We start from the raw sequence: 25,174 nt of genomic DNA, 5'->3' as shown, positions 1-25,174 counted from the left end.
CTAATCCTATGTAGACATATTGGATCTAAACATTTGTGATGAATAATTATTAATTGATAGAGGCTTTGCTCCCCCCAGGGCCGTTCCCAGTGGTCAGTTTAATGGTGGGATCTGTTGTGCTGAGCATGGCCCCTGATGAACACTTCCGCGTATCCAGCAGTAATGGCACCGCCTTCAATACCACCGTGATAGACTACGTGGCCAGAGATACAGCAAGAGTACTGATTGCGAGCACCCTTACTCTTTTGGTTGGAATCATACAGGTAATACAAGTACAATGTGGATCGACATGATTTTTATTTGAAATAACTGAGTGTAAAACACATGGAATTCAAGATTCATTTAAATGTGAAACCAAGCAATTTATTGGGCCCCCAAAGTTATTTTCGAATTATATTGTTTTAGGTCAGATGCTGAAATAGTCAGCAAGACCCTACTTATGAAAGCTGGAGTATCATCAAAGACAGAGACAGAAAAAAAAATCAGAGTAACGTGTGTGATTTAAATGAGGATGAGGAAAGGGAAGTGTGCAGAGCCAACAAAGGAGAAAAAAGTGTCCTGGTGAGCAGAGCCATGGGATCTGAAAGGCACAGAAATAAGCCACATGATTTTGCCTTTTCTTCTTACATATCTAGAAGTACTTCAAGGTTCATATTACGAGTTTTTAAAATTTTAGAGGGGTGGATGAACACTCCTACAAGTATTTTTGTGTTATTAGCAGGCTACCAGTTTTAACTGGTGTTAAGTTTAACTCGTTAATGGTTCAAGAGAGTTGGTTCTTCTCTCAGGCAAACGTTAACTTTTTCTTTCCTTCTTATCCTAGTTGATATTTGGAGGTTTACAGATTGGATTCATAGTGAGGTACTTGGCAGATCCTTTGGTTGGTGGATTCACAACAGCTGCTGCCTTCCAAGTGCTGGTCTCACAGCTGAAGATCGTTCTCAACGTTTCCACCAAAAACTATAATGGAGTTCTCTCCATTATCTATGTAAGTGTGGCTTCTTACTCCGGGCATGGCTCACTGAGAAAACTCTCGTCTTTCCTCTTTAACCTGCATCTAGAGAGCAGAAGTTCCTCCATGCCATATTTTGGGTGCCATGGAAAACATTCTTCTCTGAAAGCAAGCAACAGAATCAGGAGTAACACTGAAGACAGCACATTTTACAAATTATCGTTTTCAGCTGGTCAAAATGGTTTCAGAAGAGTCACTGCACTTAAAAATATTAATGGAAACAAAGGGTTAGGGTAAAGGGTGAAGTGAAGTCTGGTCTGGGAGGCCATGGACTTGAGTTCCAGTTTCAAGTTGGCCTCTGAGAAGTTGAGTGACCGTAGACAGGCCATGGGGGGGATAGTGGCTGAAAGCTCAGGTTTGGTGCTGAATGGCCTGGAGTCATGTCCTCACTCTACTGCCTACTAGTTATATGAGCAAATCACCATGCCTCAGTTTCCTTTTCTGCCAAATAGAGTTGGTGATAATATCTATATTCATAGTTAAGTTAAATAAGGGTATAAGAGAAGCACTTGGCCCAGAGGCTGGCACATAATAAGTACTCAAAAAAAGTAGTTAGGTTGGAATTATTATTTCATATCTCAAGTCTTCTTTCTTTTTTTATTTGTAACATGAAATGACTGGAGATGTAGCTCTAAAGCCCTTCCTAACTGCGCGAGTCCATGAAATGCATAATGTAAATGTCTCAGCAATTATAGATAAAAAGGAACATTAGATTCGGAGATGATTCAACATGCAAAAGAGATGCAAAAGAAGGATGTAGATCACACTAATTAGATTTGAAAAAGTTCTTGGATCTAAATATACGTTCTATATAAAGCATGCTATTGATGCTTGAAAATGATAATGATAGTAACATGATGTCATCCTAGCTTGGGGAGAATGATACTATGCAAAAATAATGTGCTGGCCTTAAGAATGGAGCTTAAGTCCTTTAGTGACCCATGGATTAGCTTCCAAAACAACGTAAGGCCACGCATCCATATGTCAAAATTAGAGAGGTGGTCAGGAATTTGCTCGGTTTCACGACAGTGCCGTAATCCCACATTGCCCTTTCCATCCAACAAATACTGCCCAGCGCCTGTGGCCATGTACTGTGCAGTGGGAATAGGTAGAGGAGGTGGTCTCACATAGTGATTAACCAGAGGCTTTGAATTTCAGTAGACCTGAGTTGGAATCTTGATTCCACTGCCTACTACCCATGTGATTTGGGGCATGTTATATTTAACATCTCTACACCTCACTGTCCATAACTGTAAAATGGAAGTACAGTAGCTGCCTCTTAGAATCATGAGGATTAAAAAGGAAAATCTGTATAAAGCATTTAGTACACTATCTGGCTCATAGTAAGAGCTTAGTGAATTCATTGTTATTATTGTTATTATTATTTTCATTACTAAGGTGAACAGACCTCACGGAGCTCACTGTTCTCAAGGAGCCAGCCTACTAATGCAGGCTGGTTTGTTTTTTTTTTTTAAGAACAAAAAATTATTTATTATAAAGATATTTTATTGTAGCATGTAACAAGTTTTGTGGTCTTTCTTCAATAATCTTTAAGCAGCCTGGAGAGTTTACTCATATCTGGAAAAGTTGAGGTGAAGATTGGTTTAAAGGATTCAAATCTCCACATCTTATAAGGCCTATAGATCTATTACTCACACAGTAACGCAGTGACATGGGATTCCATTGTGTCAAACCCATCTTTCAAAAGAATGCAGGCTGTTTTTTGATTTAGAATTATTTTTGTCATTGTTGCTTTTTTCCCTACCAAGTGCTTGATTCATTTCAGAACCTTCTGACTGCCTTTCTCAGACAGGCCCTCTCATCTTTGCAGTCCTTGGCACGTCTTGCTTTTTCTTACATTCATACTCTTCTTGTACCATTCATTCATTTATTCCTTCATTGTCATTCATACAGTTCATCTGTTCAGTAGGTATTTACTGATTACCTCCAATGTGCTGGGAGCTATTTACTCCCCAGACAAATCCGCTATGCCCTAAATGCAGCAAGATACCCCTTACTAAGTGTATTCACCTCTTCATGAACATTGCTTGGCTCACATCCACACAGACCCCAGGAGCCTGAGGCCAGTGGTTAACCTGGTTCCCTGGCCATTGGGGGAAACTCTGCAGATACTAATAGTCCTTCTGGTCTCCTAGGACTATGGTTTTTTTTTCAAGCTTTTATTTTAATTCCAGTATACTTAACATACAATGCTATATTAGTTTCAGTGTCATGATTCATTACTTCCGTATATTACCTGGGGCTCATCAAAAGTGAGTCCTTAGTGTCTTCGCCTAGTTCCCTCATCCTCTCCACTCCCCTCCCCTCCGGTAACCATCAGTTTGTTCTTTATTGTTAAGAATCTCTTTCTTGGTTTGCCTCTCTCTTTTTCCTTTTCCTCTTTTGATTTGTTTCTTCAGTTCCACATATGAGTGACATCGTATGGTTTTTGTCTTTTTTTGACTGACTTGTTTCGCTTGGCATAATACCCTGTAGCTCCATCTACGACGTTGTTGCCCATGGCAAGATTTCATTCCTTTTGATGGCTGCATAATATTCCTCTGTGTGTGTGTGTGTGAGTGTGTGTGTATGTACACATCACATCTTCTTTATCCTCTCATCTGTCAGTAGACATTTGAGCTCTTTCCATATTTTGGCTATTGTAGACATTGCTGTAATGAACATTGGGGTGCAGGTGCCCCTTCGAATCACTATGCTTGTATCCTTTAGATAAATACCTAGTACTTACAACCTAGCAACTGCTGGGGTGTAGGGTGGCTCTATTTTTAACTTTTTGAGGAAACTCCACCCTGTTTTCCAGAGTGGCTGCACCAGCTGAAATCGGGAACTGTGGTACCTCCACTTTTGTTTTCCTTTTCCACGATTGCTTTGGCTATTCAGGGTCTTTTGTGGTACCATACAAATTTTAGGACTGTTTGTCCCAGTTCTGTTCTATGAAAAATGCTATTGATATTTTGATAGGGATTGCATTAAATGCATGGATTGCTTTGGGTAGTACAGACGTTTTAACAATATTTGTTCTTCTAATCCATGAGCACGGAATGTCTTTCCATTTCTTTGTGTCTTTCCTAGGACTATGTTTAAGACAAAGCTTGCTGCAAATGATCCCACTTTCAAACAGGGACAAAAGGAACCAAGAAGCACTAGAACAAGGTCAAAAATAGTTTGAAACCAAACACAATTGTTACGTGACTGTTGAACATTACTCTTGAAATATTTGGTTAGAATGTGTCATAGAATTTTGTGAGAAATTCCTCCAGAGCAGTCAGGTGGGATGAAGATATTTCAATCTTTCCCGTGTCATCGTGACTCTAAGTTTGCTCTTCAGAAAAGGAAGGATCAGCAGGTTTGGAAAGGATTGCATAAGGGTTGAATGAACCACTCAGTACTTGAACAGAGAATTTTGCTTGTGACATAACCAGATACAATCATTCATGAAAGAATCCTTCAACAAATGCAGAGTAGTCAGGATTCCTCCAGGAAAAATTGGAAGATTGTTGTAAGATACTTTCTCTGACATGTAGCAACTTAACATCTCTCTCTCTCTCTCTTTTTTTTAAGATTTTATTTATTTATTTGACAGAGAGAGAGATCACAAGCAGGCAGAGTGGCAGGCAGAGGCAGAGAGAGAAGCAGGCTCCCCACTGAGCAGGGAGCCCAATATGGGACTCAATCCCTGAGCCAAAGGCAGCCGCTTAACTGACTGAGCCACCCAGGCATCCCTTTAACATCTCTTTTGTTATAAGGCTATACTTTGGATTGTTTCCCTCCCCCAACTCCTCCCCAAAAGGAAAACAATACAAAGAATTGGAGGAGGAAATACTGGGACAGTAAGAAAAGCTAAAACTTGAACTCACAGATGCCAGAGCCACTGAGAATAGAGGTCACAGAAGGGGGAATGACAGGGTATTGGCAGAATTCACAGTTAGTAATACACCCCATGCCACCATGTAGCTTCTCAATTATGTAAGTAAATCACATAGCACATTTAAGGGTGATTGTTTTCCTATCATTCACTCTAAGTGGCTTGTCTCAATAGACAAAGCGAGACTTTCTGCTTGCTTACCAAAGTGACGGCCGCCTCCTCATTTCTTCCTCTAACGAGGTGGAAGACCACACAGAAAAGTGTGGGTGACGGGTGACGGGAGTTTTGAAAGCCACCATTAAGCTCGATGAGACACTCTTTTGAATCTGTTTCAGTGTGTACAAATTAAACCATTCCAATAAGGAAAGTAACGCTTTAAGGGGTGATCTACATATGGGCAAAAATTGTTTCTGGTAGGAGGAAATGCCCAACTGCAAGGGGTGATTATAAAGGGTTTGCTCTATAGAGATGAATTAAAATAAATTTGGCACTAGAAGTTAACTGATAAATTTCCTCATATGTAACCGCAGGTATATATCTGTTTCTTATGGCTTTGTACCCCCAGGCAATGCTAGGCAAAAAAGGAAGAAATGATCTGAATGAAATGGTCCTAAAATTCTCCAAGCATGGTAGGAAATAGAGTAAAATATTTCCCATCACTGAAATGGTCATTATTATGATTCGACCTGTTCAGAATACTAGGTTGAAATACAGATTCATACGTGTATCCACATTTTAAACATATTTTAGGAAATATTTTAATAGTAAATGAAATTGGAATTAGTTTTCAGTGCTTCCTTAGAGTCTCATTTCTGTTATCTTTGAGTACAATCTGACTACTTCAGTTTTATTTCTACACAGACTGAACTTTTTATTGTGGAACTTTTCATAGGAGATATCTCAGTATATAAACAACTAATATATGCTTGCTTAATGCAATTGCATAATATAAACTGATTTTGTTTTTTGCAATCCATATTACATTTTTAATAAACCAGAAGTGCTTTTTATTCAAAGATCTCAGTGACTCTCGTAGATTAAATGGGAATCCTGGAGTGATCATTTTTGTAAGGTGAAAATGTTTTTATGATTGGGATCGTTAATCTGATTGTTTGTTTTCAAGCTTGGATTTTTCCCTTTTGAGTTGAAAGTAAACCTTTACTACATAAACAATTAAGTGAAATATTGTATCCAGCCTATGAATTAATGAGGCTCGTCATCAGAAAACCGATGATGGGAAGGGCCAGACAGCAATGCCATAAGACTGAGACATGTGGGCCTGTTGGCTCCTAAGGCAGATGCCCTAAATTCTTGTTACTGTGCCCACTTGTGGTACTCCTCCATTTTCTCTCTCTCTTTTTAAAAAAGATTTATTTATTTTAGAGAGAGAGAGAAAGGGAGAGAGTGTGAGTGTGTGTGCATGAGCAGGGGAGGGGCAGAGGCAGAGAGAGAATCCTAAGCAGACTCCCCACTGAAGAGGGAGCCCCATGCAGGGCTCCATCCCACGACTCTGAGATCATGACCTGAGCCGAAATCGAGAGTCAGACGCATAACCAACTGAACCACCCAGGGGCCGCCATTTTCTCCTTTTCACCCTGCTATTGTTGGCTTCCTCTCTTGCTGTCCATGTAACTGTCTCTCTCAATTTTGACTGGCAAAGGAAGGCAAGGTAAATTTGTTGGTATTGGGTTTCAAGCAAGAACAAAAATACTCTCTGAGTGAAAGTCCAAGAGGCTTCCTGTAAGTCAAATGCTTGAACTCTAGTTCAGGCACTCGGTGGACGTCTTTTGCTAGCCTAACAACTTCTCCCATCATTCCCTTACTCTTGAAGCTGCTGGCCAAGTGACTGCTGGATCACTTAAGGCTCTTTATACATAACTGTTACTGACTGCCATTGTGATGATTTAAAATACAGCTTGTCTATAAAATTAAGTAAGATACATGTTATAAATGATAAGGTACTACATTCCTTTGTTTTCATAAAAAAATATATCTATAAAAGGACTCATTCAAAAAAGAAAAAGTAACCTTCACTGAGAGATTATTTGTTTCAAAGAATGAAAGAATACCTCTGAAATCATGCCTTCTACAGGACCCAAGCTGCAGGAACAAAGGTATTAGTGTTCTTCCCTGGGAGTCTCCCTTGCTAATCTCCCTTGATTCCCAGAAACCTCCTATTTACAAAACAAGACGAGTTTATTCTTGAGTTGGCTTGTCTGACCACTTGGAAAGAGTTATTTTTATTTAAGTCATCTCAGTTCAAGTTTGAACTAAGTACCAAATTAATTTCTAAAAATTTATATATATATATATATTTTTTAAAATATTTTATTTATTTATTTGACAGGAATCACAATTAGGCAGAGAGGTAGGCAGAGAGAGAGAAAGGGAAGCAGGCTCCCTGCTAAGCAGAGAGCCCAATGGGGCTTGATCCCAGGACCCTGAGATCATGACCTGAACTGAAGGCAGAGGCTTAACCCACTGAGCCACCCAGGTGCCCCTAAAAATTTATATTTGAACTATGTATCAATTTAGTAGTTTTTCTTCAGCATGAAGAGTGGATCAGTCCCTATGTAGCTACATATGAAGTATTTAGGTATTTTTATTTCCAGCCTTCTCATTCAGGTTGGGAAGAGTTTTACCTAAAATACTGGCTAATTGGGAATTTTTGGTTTGTCAGTTTTTAGTCTCAATAATAGCACATCGACATTGTGAAATTAGGTCACTTAATAGTCCCTGTAAAACCACTTTAAGATATACATTTTTAAAGCTTTTCTGCAAGTTAAATTCAGTATGTAATGAAAGTTTTTCTTTTAAAATATCTCATTTTTATTGTAAGAGAGTGCAGATAAACAAAAAAAGTAGAAATCACCCATGGTTTTACCACTCCAATTAAGCATCATTAACTTGGTATATGTATTGCTAAGACTGGATGTTTTTAATGGTCTCTGTATTAGCCAACACATTTTTATGATTTTACATGAAATTTTTAAGTGCTGTCTGATGATGTTATCATGATTTTTCACATGGGAAGAATACACAATTGTTTTCTTTATACAGACTCTGATTGAGATTTTTCAAAATGTTGGCAACACCAATCTTGCTGATTTCATTGCTGGATTACTCACCATTATCATATGTATGGCGGTTAAGGAAGTGAATGACCGATTTAAGCACAAAATTCCGGTCCCTATTCCTATAGAAGTAATTGTGGTAAGTAAAACATGTAATTAGAAAGTTCAGCATTAGTGAGTTTAACAAGAAAGAATCCATAAAAAAAGAATGAAATCTTGCCATTTACAACAACATGGTTGGAGCTAGAGAGTATCATGCTTGGTGAAATAAGTCAGAGAAAGAGAGATATTAAATGATTTCACTCATATATGGAATTTAAGAAACAAACAAAAAAGAGACAAACATGACCCCCCAGATTCTTTTTTTAATTTAATTTTTAAATTTATTTTTTATTGAATTATGTTAGTCACCATACAGTACATCATTAGCTTTTGATGTAGTGTTCCATGATTCATTGTTTACATATAACACCCCGTACTCCATGCAATCTGTGCCCTCCTTAATACCCATCACCAGGCTAACCCATCTCTCCACCCCTTTCCCCTCTAAAACCCTCAATTTGTTTCCTGGAGTCCATGGTCTCTCATGGTTCATCGCCCCCTCTGATTCCCCCCTTTCATTTTTCCCTTCCTTCTCCTAATGTCCTCCATGCTATTCCTTATGTTCCACAAATTAAAAACCCCCAGGTTCTTTTTTTTTTTTTTAAGATTTTATTTATTTATTTGACAGACAGAGATCACAAGCAGGCAGAGGCAGGCAGAGAGAGAGGGGGAAGCAGGCTCCCTGCTGAGCAGAGAGCCCGATGCAGGGCTCGATCCCAGGACCCTGGGATCATGACCTGGGCCAAAGGCAGAGGCTTTAACCCACTGAGCCACCCAGGCACCCCAAAACCCCCAGATTCTTAAATACAGAGAACAAACTGGTGGTTGCCAGAGGGGAGGTAGGTGGGGGGATGGGGGAAACAGATAAAGGGGAATAAGAGCACTGTCTTATCTTGAGGAACACTGAGGAATGCAGAGAAAAGTTGTATCATTTTACTGCACACCTGAAACTAATATAATGTATGTTAATATAATGTATGTTAATTGTACTTGGATTAAAAAAAAAGAAAGAAAGAAACCAGCAGGGCAGGCTTCCTAAGGAGGAGACCAAAGAAAGGGGGCGAGGGGTTGTTAAAACATGTAGTTTTTAATTTTTTAACCTCTTTTGTTTTATTTCAGACAATAATTGCTACTGCCATTTCATATGGAGCCGACCTGGAAAAAAATTACAATGCTGGCATTGTTAAATCCATCCCAAGGGGGTGAGTGCAGAGCTCTTTTAGGCTATACTAAGTCAGTACTTTCTATTTAAAAGAAACCTTTTATTACAAGCTTCATTTCATTGATGCTCCTTCCATAGTCTTCCCCGTGTGTGATCTTAAAGAAGCACCCACCAGGGTGCCTGGGTGGCTCAGTGGGTTAAGCCTCTGCCTTCGGCTCAGGTCATGATCTCAGAGTCCTGGGATCAAGCCCCGGTTTGGGATCTCTGCTCAGCGGGGAGTCTGCTTCCCCCTCTATCCCTGCTTGCCTCTCTGCCTACTTGTGATATCTCTCTGTCAAATAAATAAATAAAATCTTAAAAAAAAAAAAAGAAGCACCCACCGGTGCAAATGATCAGATAAACTGTGTGTGTAGAGAAAGTTTGAGCCATTTGTTGAAAAGCAGCTCCCATATGCTCTGAGGTTTTTTTCTTCATTTTCTTAAAATGTGGCAGGACTTACACAGTAACCACCAGACTCCTGACTTAAACTCCTGTGTATAATTACAATATAATACAAATAGAATCATGGTTAGTAACGTTTATCACACTGAGAACAATCTGCTTGAGAAATAAGGGACAGCTGGCCTAAATTCTCCACCAATTAGTTTAATCAGTCTTAGGTAATAATTATGTCATTGGTTCTCACGAATAAAATGCATCATCTTAAGGGAGGTTTTCTATATATTTGGTAGTTCGGTGAGTTAGGAAAGTAGAGTTGAGTATCTTCGTGCACTTCTGTCACCACCTAGATGGGTGAGGGGGTTCTCCTAGAGAACAGAGTAAATTCTTAATTCAGGCTTGTTCTGAAATGCCAGTGAGATCTCTCATAAAATGCACTGAATGGACCAAGTGCAGTACGCTGTAATTTCAACATACGGCATTAAAAAAGAAACCCAGATGTTTGGTAGATTGGTAACATTAACTTCCCACAATTATGACCAGACTCACTGTTAGATAGCCAGCAGGGACTGTGCCAGAGGATGTCACTGTCATGTTTGTTTCCACTGCTTTCGAAGTGACATGCTTTGCGCTTGTGCTTGAGAGTGTGGCACAGGGGGAACGGGGCAGGGGAGATCAGCAGAATCATCGAGATTTTCTCCTGGCTGCCTTCGGAAGCCCACTTTTCCATTCTCATTGGAGCGGTGGTGCATTTGCCAAATGTTCAGGGCCAACCTCAAGTAAATGGAATCATGTTTATCACGCCTGACTCTCCGTTATAGGCCCCCCGGCCTTTCAGGGTCCCACCACTCCCCGCCCTTATCTTTTCAGAAAAGCCTCCTTCACCCTCACTCCCCTTCATAGCATTAGCTCATGATCAGGCCAGACATGGGAGGGTTGGTAGCCAAACAGGGTCCTGAATAAGGGCAGGAGGTAAGGGAAAGACAACTCAGAGGTCGTTGGAAGGTGTCCAGCCTGGGCCCCAAGTGAGTGATGTGGGGCAAAAAATCGGCCCTGCTGAGATCCAGCAAGGTAATACAAATGGATGGCAGCTGTGTGGTACATCCAGGGTCTCCCTACACTTACTGAGCACCTACTATGTGCATAGGTACTGATTACTTACATACATCATCCCTCCTTGACTCCTTCCAATAACCCTATGAGAAGAGTATGTAGCCCCCATTTGACAGCTGAAGAAACTGGGACTTGGGAATCTTAAATAATGTGCCCCAAGTCAGTCAGTCAGTTTCATACAGAGCCATGGAGCCAGCATTCACATCCTTTGACTTTAAGTCTCTGTGCTTTACACTTGGTGACCCTGGAGAATCAAGGACCTGGTAGAAGGCCCTGGCATTAGAGAAGTTGGCAGGCAGGCAGTGGGCATTAGGTCACAATCAAAGCTGAACTCTGCAGGACTGGAAAGGTATCTGGACAGACTGAATTACCTCAAGTAGGGCTGATGGGGTCTCGGGAATGAGTCACAAGCCTGATAGTATATAAAGATTTTATTTATTTGTCAGAGAGAGAGCTCACACAAGCAGGGGGAGTGGCAGGCAGAGGGAGAAGGAGGCTCTCCACTGAGCAGGGAGCCCGATGTGCGACTCGATCCCAGGACACTGGGATCATGACCTGAGCTGAAGGGAGACACTTAACCCACTGAGCCACCCAGGTGTCCCCACAAGCCTGGTTTTAAGAAGTGAGGTCCAAGCCCACGTCCAGATGAGCAGAGGTGTGATACAAATCTTGTGAGTCAGGATGGGATGTGGGAGAAAAGGAGTCTGGAAAGTAACCTCAACCTGTGGGGAGAAAAAGGCTGCTGGGGCAGAGAATCAGACAGATCTTGTTACGCACGAAATCAACATTCACACTAGACCCTACTAAATGACCTTGAGCAAGTCACTTCACGTCTCTGGACCTCAGTTCCCTTATCAACAAAAGGAGAGATGTAGATTCAACCATTTCTAGGATATTAGATGAGCATATTAATTCGGATGATATCAGGATATTAGCTACTCTAAATTTCTGTGGTTTTTTGTAACAATCTTGTTTCTGGTATAGCAATTCCCTCTGATTAGAGGAGGGGAATGTAGTTTCCTATTAAAGGAAACTCAGACATAAGTGAGGTAGGTGAGGGAGATTGTTTTGGTAGGGTTTTTCTGTTTGTTTTGGAGGTTTTTTGGCTAGGGACCTCTGGCTGTACGCTCTATGGATAAGTCATCAAGATACAGGTACATGAAAGCCATTCCCCCAGTTTTCATATTTGGGGACAACTGAACGATTATAAACACGTAGGTTTCCTCCCTTTCTTCCCTCCCTCCTTCCTTTTTTTCCTTTTTAAGTGGGCTTTTGTGCCCAAAATGGGGCTTAAACTCACAACCCTGAGATCAAACATCACATTTTCTACTGACTGAGCCAGCCAGGTGCCCCTAGGTTTATTTCTTTACATGGTTTGTAGAACAGCTCTGGTATGTCCAGCAGTAGCCGTTCGACCCCACAGTCACTGGGAAGTCTTAGTCATTGTGATTCTGGAACATCCTGATAATTACATAAATGTAATCTTTTCTGGACTCAAGATTTTAAATATCGTGGCTCTTAAGATGCGGATTTTCTACTTAGCTCTTTTAGCATCCAATATTGTTTTTCTCTTTCATAGACCCAACATCTCTTCACACAAGGCAAATCTCATTTTATGGCCAGACTATCTTTTAAATTCAAAGACCTTTAAGATAAAATTGTGTGAGGAGAAACACTAACGTGTGAAATGGCGTGGCATCAGGCTGTATACTACAGATTCCATAATGACACGTTTATTCGTGTCAGGAGTATAGATAAGGCAGCGTTCGTAGAGGGGATGAAGAAGTCAGCCCACGAGAGAGCGCCAGCTTCTAATTAAAAACTGTAAAAGCAATGCTACCACTTAGTTGTCGCAATCTGCTTTTTTCCCTCGGGATCAAGCATTTTCATGCCTGACTTGGGTCTGGGTGGATATAGCCTTTGGCGAGGTAGGAAGAGAGAACTGTGGTCAAATCCTCACTGCGTTTTTTTGTTTGTTTGTTTGTTTTAAAACTCACTAGGTTTTTGCCTCCCATACTTCCACCTGTGAGTCTGTTTTCTGAGATGCTGGCTGCCTCGTTTTCCATCGCCGTGGTGGCTTATGCTATTGCAGTGTCTGTGGGCAAAGTTTATGCCATCAAGTACGATTACACCATCGATGGGAACCAGGTACGGTCACCCTTGCGCTGACCTGCTTTTGTAGGGCGGCAAAGAAGAGAAAGGCATAAGCAGGACGGATTTCGTTGTCTGCTGGAGAAGGGATTGGTTTCTTTCATCAGCCCTTGTCAAGATGGTTTCCCTCTTCCACGTGCTAATTGAAATTATTTTGAAATACGCAGGCTGCGTCTCTTTCCTTTTTAAGAAATAAGTTGAAGTCAGCCGAATTCTAAGAGTTAATTCAGTCAGGTCCTAAATAACATTCAGCGCTCACATATTAGGTCAGCATGAGAATTCTTCATGCAGTCCAGTGTCTCCGGATATATTTCATAAGGGGAGCTATAATATAGCAAAACAGTGCAGCGAACGCCAGCGATGATGGTCGTGACCACTTTAAATTCAGGCAGTTCACTGCGGTAAATACACTCGGGCCCTTGTTCAGGTAGGCTGATTTTAAATTGCTCCCACGTGTGCAAGTGTGGGCAGTGTCTGGGGCTACCAGACAAGGTGGGCTTGGGAGCTTGCTTTCTTCCTCTTTTTCCTTAAACACTTGGCAGGTCTTGCCCAGCGATTCTATTCGTAGCATCCCTGTCCCCTGGTCTCTGCCTTAGGAATTCATTGCCTTTGGGATCAGCAACATCTTCTCGGGATTCTTCTCTTGTTTTGTGGCCACTACTGCCCTGTCCCGCACGGCCGTCCAGGAGAGCACTGGGGGAAAGACCCAGGTAAGGCACAGCGGCGTGGGGGTGTCACGGTCCTGCGAGGGATGGGCGGGGAAACAGCAACTGGAAAGGCGTGTACGAGAGCCGAGCTAGGCAAGCAGCTTTGGAGTGTGGAGGCTTGTGCCTCCCGAGCAGATCCGACCCGGGGCTCACTCGTCAGCTGATCCACCTCCTCCCCAGAAACCTCTCCGACATTGACGGTTTCCCAATGCCCAGATTCTCAAAGGAATCTCTGTGTCAGTGCTCAGCTCGCAGGTGGCTGTATCGACCTGCAACCTGGGTTTCCGGGATACTAAGAACTGACAAGGAAATCAGTGGTGAAGAATGCTGATTTTTATTGATGTGTTATCTGGGGATAGAGAAGGCGGAGCATGCGCACTTTCTGGCGTTAGTGAGCTGTTGCATTTTCGAGATAATCCAAAGTGTCCACTACGTTTCCTTTCCAAGGATCAGGAAAGTTCCTGATAGGAAGTTCCTGATAGAATTTCCTCTAGAAGCCTTCATCCCACAGAACAAGTCTGCCAGCCGGGGATATTTTGGTGATAACATTTTGGCCTTTCCTCTCGAGGACGATTTTTGTTCCTGAAGTTCTACACATGGATTAAATCTTATCAGTGTGGTTTTAGGTTGTTACCTTCACAAAGGGACCTCAAATCCGGTGTCCCAGTTCATCTCTGAATCACCCCGCCTTTGGCCACAAAGCTAAGGAGCCATTCTCAAAGGCTGTCCTTTCTAGCAGGGCGTGGGGTCAGATTTGCCAAAACAGGTGAATGGCAGCAAGGGACAGGCTCAGGAATTGTGTTTCTGTTGTGCCTGGGGGGTGGTTCTCCTCCCCACACACAGCTATTGTTTCGGAGTAAAAAGTGCATTGAGGCTATAAAGGAGGATGTCATTGAATCCAAGGTAAGTACTACGACACACACGGGCTTCAGGTAGGGTTTGTTATGGCAGGGACACACAGCAGTGTGAAAGAGATTAACTGACAAAACTAGTGACTCCCTACGGCGGCCTGCGCAGGGGGAACCTTAATTGTCCACAGGGCGCACGTGATGCTCCTTTCCATTTATAATGGATCTCTGTGTAGGGGATTGGAAGAATGGGCCTCTTCCAATTTCTTGAGTCCTGTTGAACAACATTTAATTTTAATTTTCAGAAATTTTCTTTTTAAAATTGAACTTCCTTTTTTGGGGGTGGGAGGGAGACAGACCAGACCTTTCTAGCTCTGCTGGAGCAGGGAAGACAATCCAGCCCGTACCAGGAGGCCGAACCAGGGGTCTGTGGTCGGGGGGTGGGGGGAAGAGGTCAGAGGTGATTTCCAGAGCTGCCCCTGTGTTCCAGTGGTGGCTGTCAGCACGTGAGTTGAAGCGAGATGAAAGCACTCAGCTATCATCGGAGATGGGGCATTGACAGACTCTCCAGGGCCCGGGGCTGTATGCGGGTGTAGGCGGGTCTCCCACGAGAGATGTCCACTCTCCTGTTGTGGCCTGCAGGCTCAAAGGAGGCACGGGCCAGCCGGCCCAGGAAGAATGCCTGTGTAAAGTGATTCCTTGGCAGAGGGCTTGGGGATAATGGTGTTCTGGTAAGCTAACACCCACCGCCACACACTGGAATGTATTATATTTAGGAATGAAGGATGCCAGCATTTCAGTAGTGAGGAATGAAGCAAGCACAGAAGGGGCTTGACATTTAATTACTGAAATGTATACTGAGTTCTGGGGTTAAAAGTCCAAGTGCCTGAACTGAAATCCAGGGACTCATGACCACATAAACTGGACGGTCTTCCCCTGTTGTGTGGCTTTTTGGGCTTTCTCTCATGTCGGGGGCCTCAGTGTCAGCATCTATAAAATGGGAATATTAACTGCATCCACTCAAAGGGATGTTGTGAGGATTGAATAAAAACGTCTAGAAAGTCCTGGCGCGTACTTGTAAATGCTGATTGTTCCCATCTGTCGCTCCTCACGGTAGGAGAACATCATTGTCCCAGTGATACATATGTTGTCCCTGACACAGAAGAACCAGTCCTCTCCCAGATGAATGAACGGAGTAGTGAGGGTTAGTGCTCGCTGTGTGCAGCACATTCTCAGACTGCAGGAGAGCTTAATGTTATAGCCCGTTCTTTCTCTCACCCTTACCTGACTCCTACGGACTCACCAGAAACTCTGATTACAAACTGTTCTCCGATCTGATTACCTTCTCACTTAGAATCATTAGTTATCTAGTGATTGAATGTGCTCATAGATATAAAATCTACCGCAATTCCCACAAACCAGCCTTATAAAGTAAGTACAAGTAACAGAATCCTCTCAGATTTTAAGAGTGACCAAAATTCATCTCGGTCCCCATCATTGGCAGCTTACTGTCCCATGTACTTGGCGAGTAGGTGGCCATTCTCCTGGCAGGAGCCGGGCAGCTGGCTGTGGTCTCTGTCCCCAGATCTCCATTTCTTTCAGCTACTGGCAGAGCCCCGCATCCACAGCGAGATGCAAGTGGCTCGTGATTGGCGACCAGTGTTGGTTATGCAACTATGTGGAAGGAAGGGGGGGAGGGAGGAAGGATGGATGGGTGGATAGAGGGAGGATATTAGTTTCTCTGCTCAGATAGGAGAGGGAACGCCACCAAGGTACAGGCCTCCTAGAGGTGTGCTAATGGGCAACAGAGCCTAAAAAGGAGGTCTGGAAGTATGAAGCGAGGTTTCTAGTCCATTGGATACATAATCTTGCCTCAGGCTGATCTAACCATAATGAGAAGGTTGAAATGATCCATTTGCCAGGTGGGAAGACTGTGACTTTGAAATTTCCTGATGATTCTGGATTTTCCTTTGATGCGGGCCTGATCTCTCTCTTCACCTGCGACCTCTTGAAGCAGGCGGCACTTGTGCCCAAACCTGTCTTCCCTGTTGCTTCTCCCACTGCTTTGCTTCTGGTGCTCTGTCTCCTTTTCTCCTCTGTTTCAGAGTTTCTGCTCTTCACCTCGGCCACGCCACAGCCGTCTCAGTGCTAATCACACCAGAGAATAGCCCCACCCCTCAGCCTCTCTCCTAACTATTCACGGATCTTAGCAGAGCTTTTTGGCCAGTGAAGGTAAAGTTTCTGAAGGTCCTTTATGCCCCGCGCGCTGGCCGCCCCGTCCATGCGGCCACACTCTGAGCCTGTGTCTGGGGACAGAGGAGGAGGGGATGCGGTCCCACGTGTCGTGCTCGTGTAGTGTTCTGAATTTGCGCTGGCACCGGGGCACTTAGTTCCTCTGCGACTTTTGTGGGAATCATATGCCGTTAGTACGAAGTGTCGGCAGAATCGCTGTTAGGGCTGCGGCTTCCAGGACGCGGAAGAATCCGATGTGAATCGGCCCAATTTATTTCCCAAGAACATTCAGTGATTGCTCTTGGGGAAGGGGGGGACCCGGTTCCCCGCTCTGGCAAATGGTAACAAGTCTGGCCTCCCGATGGGACACCGCAGCTCTCGGTCAGTAACCCATCGCGCAGCAATCCCGGTCCCGCTGGCTTTCCCCGCGCAGGCTTGGTCTCCGCGTTTCCTTTAATTCTTCTGCCATAGCCACCCTGTGTGTGTTGCCCACTTTTTCCTTCCGTTGTGGAACTAATTCTCATTTCTCTCAACAGTATTGAGCAGGAGGGGGGAGTAGGGCAGCGTCAAGTGGCCCCGCGATCGGGCTGTCCTGCACGCAGCCGCATCCCGCGAGCTGGACGCCGGGGGGGAGGCCGAGCCCTGCTCACGCAGGTGTGTGTCTTTCAGATTGCCGGCATCATCTCGGCTGGGATCGTGATGGTCGCCATCGTCGCCCTGGGGAAGCTGCTGGAGCCCTTGCAGAAGGTATAGCCCTGCTTCTCGGCACACCGATTGCGTAACCTCGCTTCCCTGCTCAGCCCCCAGAGAAATAACAGGAGGTTTAAAACTCACCGGAGGAAAGCCATTGCCCTGCATAACACAGCCTTCCCTGCCTCTCCCTGCAGTCGGTCTTGGCCGCCGTTGTCATCGCCAACCTGAAAGGGATGTTCATGCAGGTGTGTGACATTCCTCGTCTGTGGAGACAGAATAAGATCGATGCTGTAAGTCACTTACCGCCTGTTTTTATCTGAAATAAGATTTGGTTCTTTTTTTTTTTTTTTAAAGATGTTATTTATTTACTTGACAGAGAGAGCGCGAGCGCACAAGCAGGGGGAGTGGCAGGCAGAGGGAGAGGGAGAAGCAGACTCTCCACTGAGCAGAGAGCCCCATATAGGACTCAATCCCAGGACCCCCGAGATTATGACCCGAGCAGAAGGCAGACAGTTAACTAACTGAGCCACCAAGCTGCCCCAAGATTTTTGGTTCTTATGTGCCTCCTGCCACATCATTATGTCTCCTAAATCTCACTTGCATTTTGGGATTCCCAGAGAAGAAACTAGAATTGTGTGGATAAGCCAAGGCTCTGAAGCCAAGTTTTGTGAACGTCCTGTATCTCCGGGGATATCTTTTTCCATCTAAGAAGAATCCCATTCAAACAAACACCAAACCAACCAACCAGACCAACAACCAAATTAAAAAACAAAACAAATTCTTTTTTTTAAAAAACCTCTGTAATATAGAAGGACAAACAAAACACAAAACAAAGCAAAACCAAAATACAAAACCCTTGCTGAGTCTAACTCTGAGCAAAGTAAGCTTCGCAACAGGTCCGAGAAACTGTGACAATCCGAAGCTAAGTCCTTCAGAGTCCCACTCTCATTTAAACCATGACAGACAGAAAGGAGAAAACTCTATTTGTGGATACGGAAAGATCTCCAAGATGCATTGTAAAGTGAAAAAGAGACCAGTGCAGCATGGCATAGTGTGTACAATGCATGAAAAGATAGGACAAGAAAATACTGCTGTTCAGTCATATTTGCTTGTGTTTGCAGAAAACGATGCTGGTGAAAAGTGCGCACATGCACGTGCGCAGAGACACACGCGGAAATAGAAGAGAACACAGGGAGGGAGGCTGGATGGATGGAGAAGGGAGAGGGTTGGGAGCAAGACTTCCCACTGTAGACCTTTTTAATATTAATTCCACTTTGAACTGTGTTCGTATTTTCCCTATTTAAAAGTCATATGAAAACACGTTGAAATAGGTCTTTACCAGAAAGGTCAATTTCCACTTCCTCTTAACATGAAGTAGAGTCCGAGTATATAAAAAAAAAGGTGTGATTTGTTCATGGACAGTTGATCTGTTTTCGCAGGTAGTCTCTCACTGGACGGCACCTGCCAGATTAAAGCAATTCTTCCTTTTCTGTTTTGTCCTAGGTTATCTGGGTGTTTACATGCATAGCATCCATCATTCTGGGGCTGGACCTTGGTTTACTAGCCGGCCTCATGTTTGGACTGCTCACTGTGGTCCTCAGAGTGCAATTGTGAGTAATGCAGACCCAGGTCTCCCTTAAACAGGACCACACACCCTGAGCTTCCTTATACCATTTTGATAAAATATAAGGAAACCACTCCCTTTCATAATATTTCTATACATCGAGGGCTTCTATGAATTAAGTCCATAGTGCTTGACTATGTTATCATATTTAGTCTTCCGGAAAAAAATCCCACAAATAGATGTTATTATTGTCATTCTATAGGTAAGCAATTCGAGGCTTAGAAAGGTTAAGAGCTTTTCCGAAGATCACACAGCTACCTAGTCGCAGAGTCAGGCTTTGAACCCGGGTGTATCTCACCCCCAAATCTGTGCACTTAGCCATGTGCTCTTCGGCTGTGCGCTCCTTTTGGTGGTGATAAGACACAAAAATTCGTGACTCAGCAAAGGACTGAGGTGGCTCTGTGGTTCCTTCTGCAAATGAGATGCAGCATGTGGGACACTGGGCCCGAGGCTAGGGGCAAGGTAGCTGCTAAACAGATGACAGCCTGTTTTCTCCTGAAGCTAGGAACACAGAACGGAGACTTTTAAAGTGTTAATTATGGGCAGAATTCATCCAGACCCGCCAAATGGAGCATGCGCCCCACAGGCCACACGATTATATGAAGTAGATGTCATTAGGACATATGCAGAGGGAAAGCAGCAAAGGCGTGGCTCGACGCCACGGAGAGTGATCTGTGAGGGGGCCTCAGCGTCTGGGTTTCTATTGGTTCTGTAGTGACCCTTGAGAGGCTTTCCTTGTGTGCCCTCCTGGGTCTGTGAAGACGTCCCAGCGGAGAGGCAAACAGAGCCTGTCTCTCTCCTCAAAACCTCTGTTACCTTTCCAGACTTCTGGCCTCTTCTCTGCCTGGGCTTGGGTTGCAAAGGAATAAGAAACCTGGAAAAACATCATCCAAGACCCCTCCCACTTTGCATAAGCCCACCCTTCTTTTATTTTTTTTTTAATCGTGCTATGTTAGTCACCATACAGTACGTCATTTTTGACGTAGTGTTCCTTAACACCCAGTGCTCCATGCAATCCATGCCCTCCCTAATACCCACCACCAGACTCACCCATCCCCCCACCCCACTCCCCTCTAAAACCCTCAGTTTGATTCCCGGAGTCCACAGTCTCTCATGGTTCGTCTCTCCCTCTGACTTCCCCCACTTCATTTTTCCCTTCCTTCTCCTAATGTCCTCCATGCTATTCCCTACATTCCACAAATAAGTGAAACCTATGATAATTGACTCTCTCTGCTTGACTTATTTCACTCAGCCTATCTTCTCCAGTCCCATCCACGTTGATAACACAAGTTGGGTGTTCATCCTTCCTGATGGCTGTAATACTCCATTGTGTATATGAACCACATCTTCTTTATCCATTCATCTGTTGAAGGGCATCTCGGCTCCTTCCACCGTTTGGCTATTTTGGACATGGCTGCTATGAACATTGGGGTGCACATGACCCTTCTTTAACGACATCTGTATCTTTGGAGTAAATACCCAGTAGTGCAATTGCTGGGTCATAGAGTAGCTCGATTTTTAACTTTTTGAGGAAAGTCCACACTGTTTCCCGAAGTTAAGCCCACCCTTCTCATTGCACCAGCCAGTTCCCCTTCTTCCCCAAAGCTTGTGTTCACTGCCTCGGCGCCCCTATGTGGTTGCGCATGGGCCCAGAGAGTCCCCAAGCTCCCTGTGTGCCCAGTTTGCTGCTGGGAAATAACTCCAAACCTGTCCTTGGAAGATGCTGCTTCTCATGCTCTCTGTGCCTCAGTGTCTACTTGGCCTTGTGAGGGGGTGGTTGGCAGAGAAAGGTTTGTGGAGAAAGATGATGTAGCTTATGAACTTTACATGAAAATTCAGCACAGCCTGATAAGCTGAGGATAAAGCAGCAGCACGTTTTAGCTGCTGATTCGGTAACCAGGCTTTTAGCCAAGCAAAAGCCATATCCTCCACAGTGCTTCATTGCCAGTAATTCTATGGCTGATCTGGAGAGCACGTTGCCAAGAGTACCCCAAACAGATACTCTTTCTTCGGGAATTGTTATTTAACATCTGTCCCTGGTCTCACTTGAAGAATCACAGGATTTATTTGATTACATCAGGAGCAGGAAGACAACAGTCTGGTTGGTGGGAGGAACTTTCTCCTGGTCCCCCCAGGCTCCCATTTCCATCGACTGAGACTAATTTGATCCCTTAAGACTCGCCATACTTCCTCAGAAAGTCGCTCTACCTCACGAGTAAGTTCCAGGTGCTGTGCCAGGCAGGGAGGACCCCTGGGTCACATGTAGATGCTGCCCCTTACCTCCCGGGCCTTTTTGACCGTACCTGACCCTCAGCTTACCCATGAAAATGAAGATAGGACCACTGACCTTCCAGAAGGATAGTGGCACTTAGATAAAATTTACCACGTGTGAAAGCTCTTTGCTTGTCCTCTGAAGTGTGATACACATGGAAGGGGCTGCTCATGACTTCTCTCAGCCCTCAGGGAAGTCCTCCTCCTCCCAGGGCCCCCGCAAACACCAGCTGTTCATTTCAGAGCTAGCTGTAGGAAGATGTCATCTGTAATGAAGACACAGGCCCCAAACACCAGAACGATGGGCTCTTTCCTATCTGTTATTTCTTCTCATGTTTTATGCCAAAGGAGGCCTGCTCCCCAAAATCCTGACCTGATTTTTCTTCTCCTAGTCCCTCATGGAATGGCCTGGGAAGCGTTCCTAGCACAGACATTTACAAAAGTACCAAGAGTTACAAAAATGTAAGTGCCTTTGTGAGACATTTGCTGGATTTGGGTTTTCTAGCCTGGATTTCCAGGGCCAGCTTATTTCTCTTTTAGTGCATCAGGTACAGGGTAGTTAAGGGGGGCGGCTTCTGCCAGGAACGTGTAGAAGTCCACGGGGGGTGTCATGAAAACTTTGAGCCAATGTGCCTTCTGATATGCATGGCTTGGATGAATTGTGCCCATGCTAGTTTGAAGGTCCTATTCATATAAAGCCATTATAAGGGGAATTTCTTAAAATAGGCAATTTGAGGATTTCCGGAAGTTTCCTCAGAATTCCTCTTTTATGTAATCTTTATCCTCTGTGAAATTACCTGAAATCCCCATAAGGTTATCTTCATTTAATTCTAACCGGAGACTTTTAAGTTCTCCGTCACAAGGAACCTTCTTTGACATGTTGCTCTAATCTTGGAAGAAACAATATATGATACCAGAAATGAAAAAAACAAATCCTGCGGATGGGCTTTTGTTCCCCGCAAACAAAGTAGCTTAGTGGTCGCTGGGGAAAAAACAGAGGAAGAAAATGTTGGACACTGACGCTGGAATTCCATTAGCTGCTACTTAACTTATTTCCACATTCTTTCTCAGTTACACTGAGCCAAGTGCTGCCTAGAGCTAAACATGATGGTAGAGAATCTTCTGGCTCATGGGCTGAGTTTGGGAGTTTGCAGTTCAAGGCTCCACCTTGGGGAGACTCTGCCCGTGTCACTCAGCCTCCCAGCTCCTGCTTGCTCCTCTCAGGGGCTGGACCGAAATTGCTAGGATTCCTAAAGACTGGAAAAATGTAGGATTCTGTAAGCTTTTTTTTTTTTTTTTTTGGTCTAGCCACTCTGTGTCAGGGCAAGAACAAGCAGATGACATCACAGGCCTCAGTTCTTGCAAATCCCCTTGTTTGCTACCTTTTTTTTTTTTTTTCTTTCTACTTTTAAAGAATAGTAGCCAAAGAACAAAGTGGGCAGGGAGTGGTATGAACTTGAGGCAAAATTATTGCTAAAAATAATGTCACTGAAAAATAATCATGTCACTGTTCTCAGCCCCAGTTTCTCCATCTGGAAATCAGAGGGTGCATAATTGCTGATGAAGGCCCTTCCTAACTTGACCTTCTATGAGACTGTAAAATTCCAGTGGTTTTATTTTTTTATTTTTATTTTTAAAGATTTTATTTATTTGACAGAGAGAGATAGTGAGAGAGGGAACACAAGTAGGGGGAGTGGGAGAGGGAGAACCAGGCTCCTGCTGAGCAGGGAGCCCAATGTGGGGCTTGATCCCAGGACTCTGGGATCATGACCTAAGCTAAAGGCAGACACTTAACAATTGAGCCACCCAGGCACCCCTCCAGTTTTAATAACCTGTGGCCTCTAACTGGGGGAAGCCCCTATTCAGGGAGAGGTGGGTGCTGCTGCCCAGCTCCTTTGAACAACTGAAACTCCCCTCCTGGCGGAGAAACCAGAATTTTTTTTTAAAGATTTTATTTATTTGAGAGAGAGAAAGACAGAGAGAGAGCAAGAGGTGGCGGGGGGGGGGGAAGCAAAGGATGAGGGAGGGGGACAAGCAGACTCTGTGCTGAGCATGGAGTCCAAGAAGGGCAGGCTCCATCCCAGGACCCCTGTGATCGTGGCCTGAGCTGAAACCAAGAGTCAGAGGCTTCACTGACTAAGCCCCCCAGGTGGCCCCAAAAGCCAGAAATTGAATCAAATGTTTGAAGCCCAAGATTATTTAACCTCACACCTTTTTTTTTTTTTAATGCTAGATTGAAGAACTTGAAGGAGTGAAGATTCTTAGATTTTCTAGTCCTATTTTTTATGGCAACGTTGATGGTTTTAAAAAATGTATCAAGTCCACAGTGAGTATTTTATCCCTAGAAATTTGGTTTCTAACCTCCTTTGAGACTTCCTTTATTCTATAGGTATTTATTGGCTCAAACTGGGCTAAGGTCCTACACCCTATTCCAGCTGTATGGGGCTTTAAGTATTATAACATCCAAGTAACTTACAGTCTATTGGAGGATAGGAAAATACCAACAATACCATATGTGTTAAAATCCAGGTAGCAATAACTATGGAAGACAAAAACAGCAGAGATGTCTCCAGGTGGAATTTGAGTTCCAAATAAGTAGTATACACAGTACATGTGAGGAAGTTTCCAGAAGGGAGCAATCCCTGCGAGTTGGGTGGACCAGGCTGGGTGTGATAGTTGGGCAGAAGAGTGGTTATGTCAGGTGTTTGGGAAATCTGTGAGCTGAGAGTCAAAGGTACGTACACATCTTTGGGTTAGGAGGTATTTGCCCAGTTGGAATAAAGGGCAAAAAGTGTAAGGGAAATATGTCAGCAGGAAACTGTGGTCTTGAATGCCGTGCCAAGCTCTGATGCTAAGTCTCCCTGAGTGGGGTCTAGAGCAAACTGGTTCAAAGGAATGGTCCTCTGTGATTTTGCAATAACATAAGGGCTCTGTGAGGTCAAGGACATTTGTTAACACAGACTTAAAGCTAAAGAGGTTATTCTTCACTGTTTTTGGTTGTTTGTTGTTGTTGTTATTCTGTTTTTACCAGTGTAGAGCCTTTAATATGAGATTGTCTTTCCTGAGTCTCTGGGTAGGTGGGGGAGGGCTGATGGGGAGACTGCCCCCAGACCTTAGAATTTCTTTTTCAACAGGATGTCTCAAGGAATAATACTACTTGAGAAACAACCTTCCCAGATAACAATTGCCATTAATGAGCATTAGGAACCAGATTTTTTAAGTAATTTGACATTTTTTCCCAAAGGTTGGATTTGATGCCATTAGAGTATATAATAAGAGGCTGAAAGCACTGAGGAAAATACAGAAACTCATCAAAAAAGGACAATTAAGAGCAACAAAGGTGAGGTGACATCTTTCTTTTCCTTGTTAAATTCTTTCCCTGCTCAGAGGAAAATGCAAGCAGTTAGATAGTTAAAATTAGATTTATTCTCTTTGGTACCCAGATATGTACAAGGAGACAGTGATGTTGTTCTTGTAGGCAAGAGGAAATGGGAGAGAATTTAAAAATCAGCAGACCTCTCTGGAAACACAGGGTGTGATTTTTTTTTTTTTCCCATCGAGAAATAAACCTTATTTTTACTGAAGGGAACAAAATTAGTGCTAATTCAATGTCAGAAAATTGCTCACAGTAGAAGACAGTTAAGTTCATAAACTTTTAGATCTATTACCTTTTATTCAGACTCTCCTGCCTATGTATCTCTTGGCCAAGTTCCACAATCTTCCAGAAATCAAGAGTTTCCTGGCTGCTCTGCTCTTCCATTTTTCTTCCTAGGGAACATCACAGTTTGGACTGAGGTAAATCTCATTCCTTAAGAGTTCATCCCTTTGATGTTTTGCTTGCCAAGGAAAAGTGTATAGGAC

At 43.7% G+C, this 25,174-nt stretch overlaps 1 protein-coding gene across 1 annotated transcript in view; it reads left to right on the top strand.

The window, feature by feature from the left end:
• SLC26A4 (solute carrier family 26 member 4) overlaps positions 1–25,174 on the top strand; it is a gene marked incomplete at both ends in the record, with an annotated part of 46,864 nt that overhangs the window by 10,159 nt on the left and 11,531 nt on the right. Inside the window, 12 exons of the mRNA XM_080818187.1 lie at positions 79–263; positions 824–988; positions 7,959–8,111; positions 9,194–9,276; positions 12,788–12,935; positions 13,535–13,648; positions 17,395–17,472; positions 17,613–17,708; positions 18,922–19,028; positions 21,706–21,775; positions 23,547–23,639; positions 24,558–24,653. Coding sequence (XP_080674313.1) covers positions 79–263; positions 824–988; positions 7,959–8,111; positions 9,194–9,276; positions 12,788–12,935; positions 13,535–13,648; positions 17,395–17,472; positions 17,613–17,708; positions 18,922–19,028; positions 21,706–21,775; positions 23,547–23,639; positions 24,558–24,653 — 1,388 coding nt within the window. The remainder of the gene's footprint in view (positions 1–78; positions 264–823; positions 989–7,958; positions 8,112–9,193; positions 9,277–12,787; positions 12,936–13,534; positions 13,649–17,394; positions 17,473–17,612; positions 17,709–18,921; positions 19,029–21,705; positions 21,776–23,546; positions 23,640–24,557; positions 24,654–25,174) is intronic.

The sequence above is a fragment of the Martes martes genome, assembly GCF_963455335.1.
Source record: "Martes martes genome assembly, chromosome: 11".
Taxonomy (NCBI): Eukaryota; Metazoa; Chordata; class Mammalia; order Carnivora; family Mustelidae; genus Martes; species Martes martes.
Note: the sequence above shows the minus strand (reverse complement) of the source record. Positions and strands in the feature narration are given on the sequence as shown.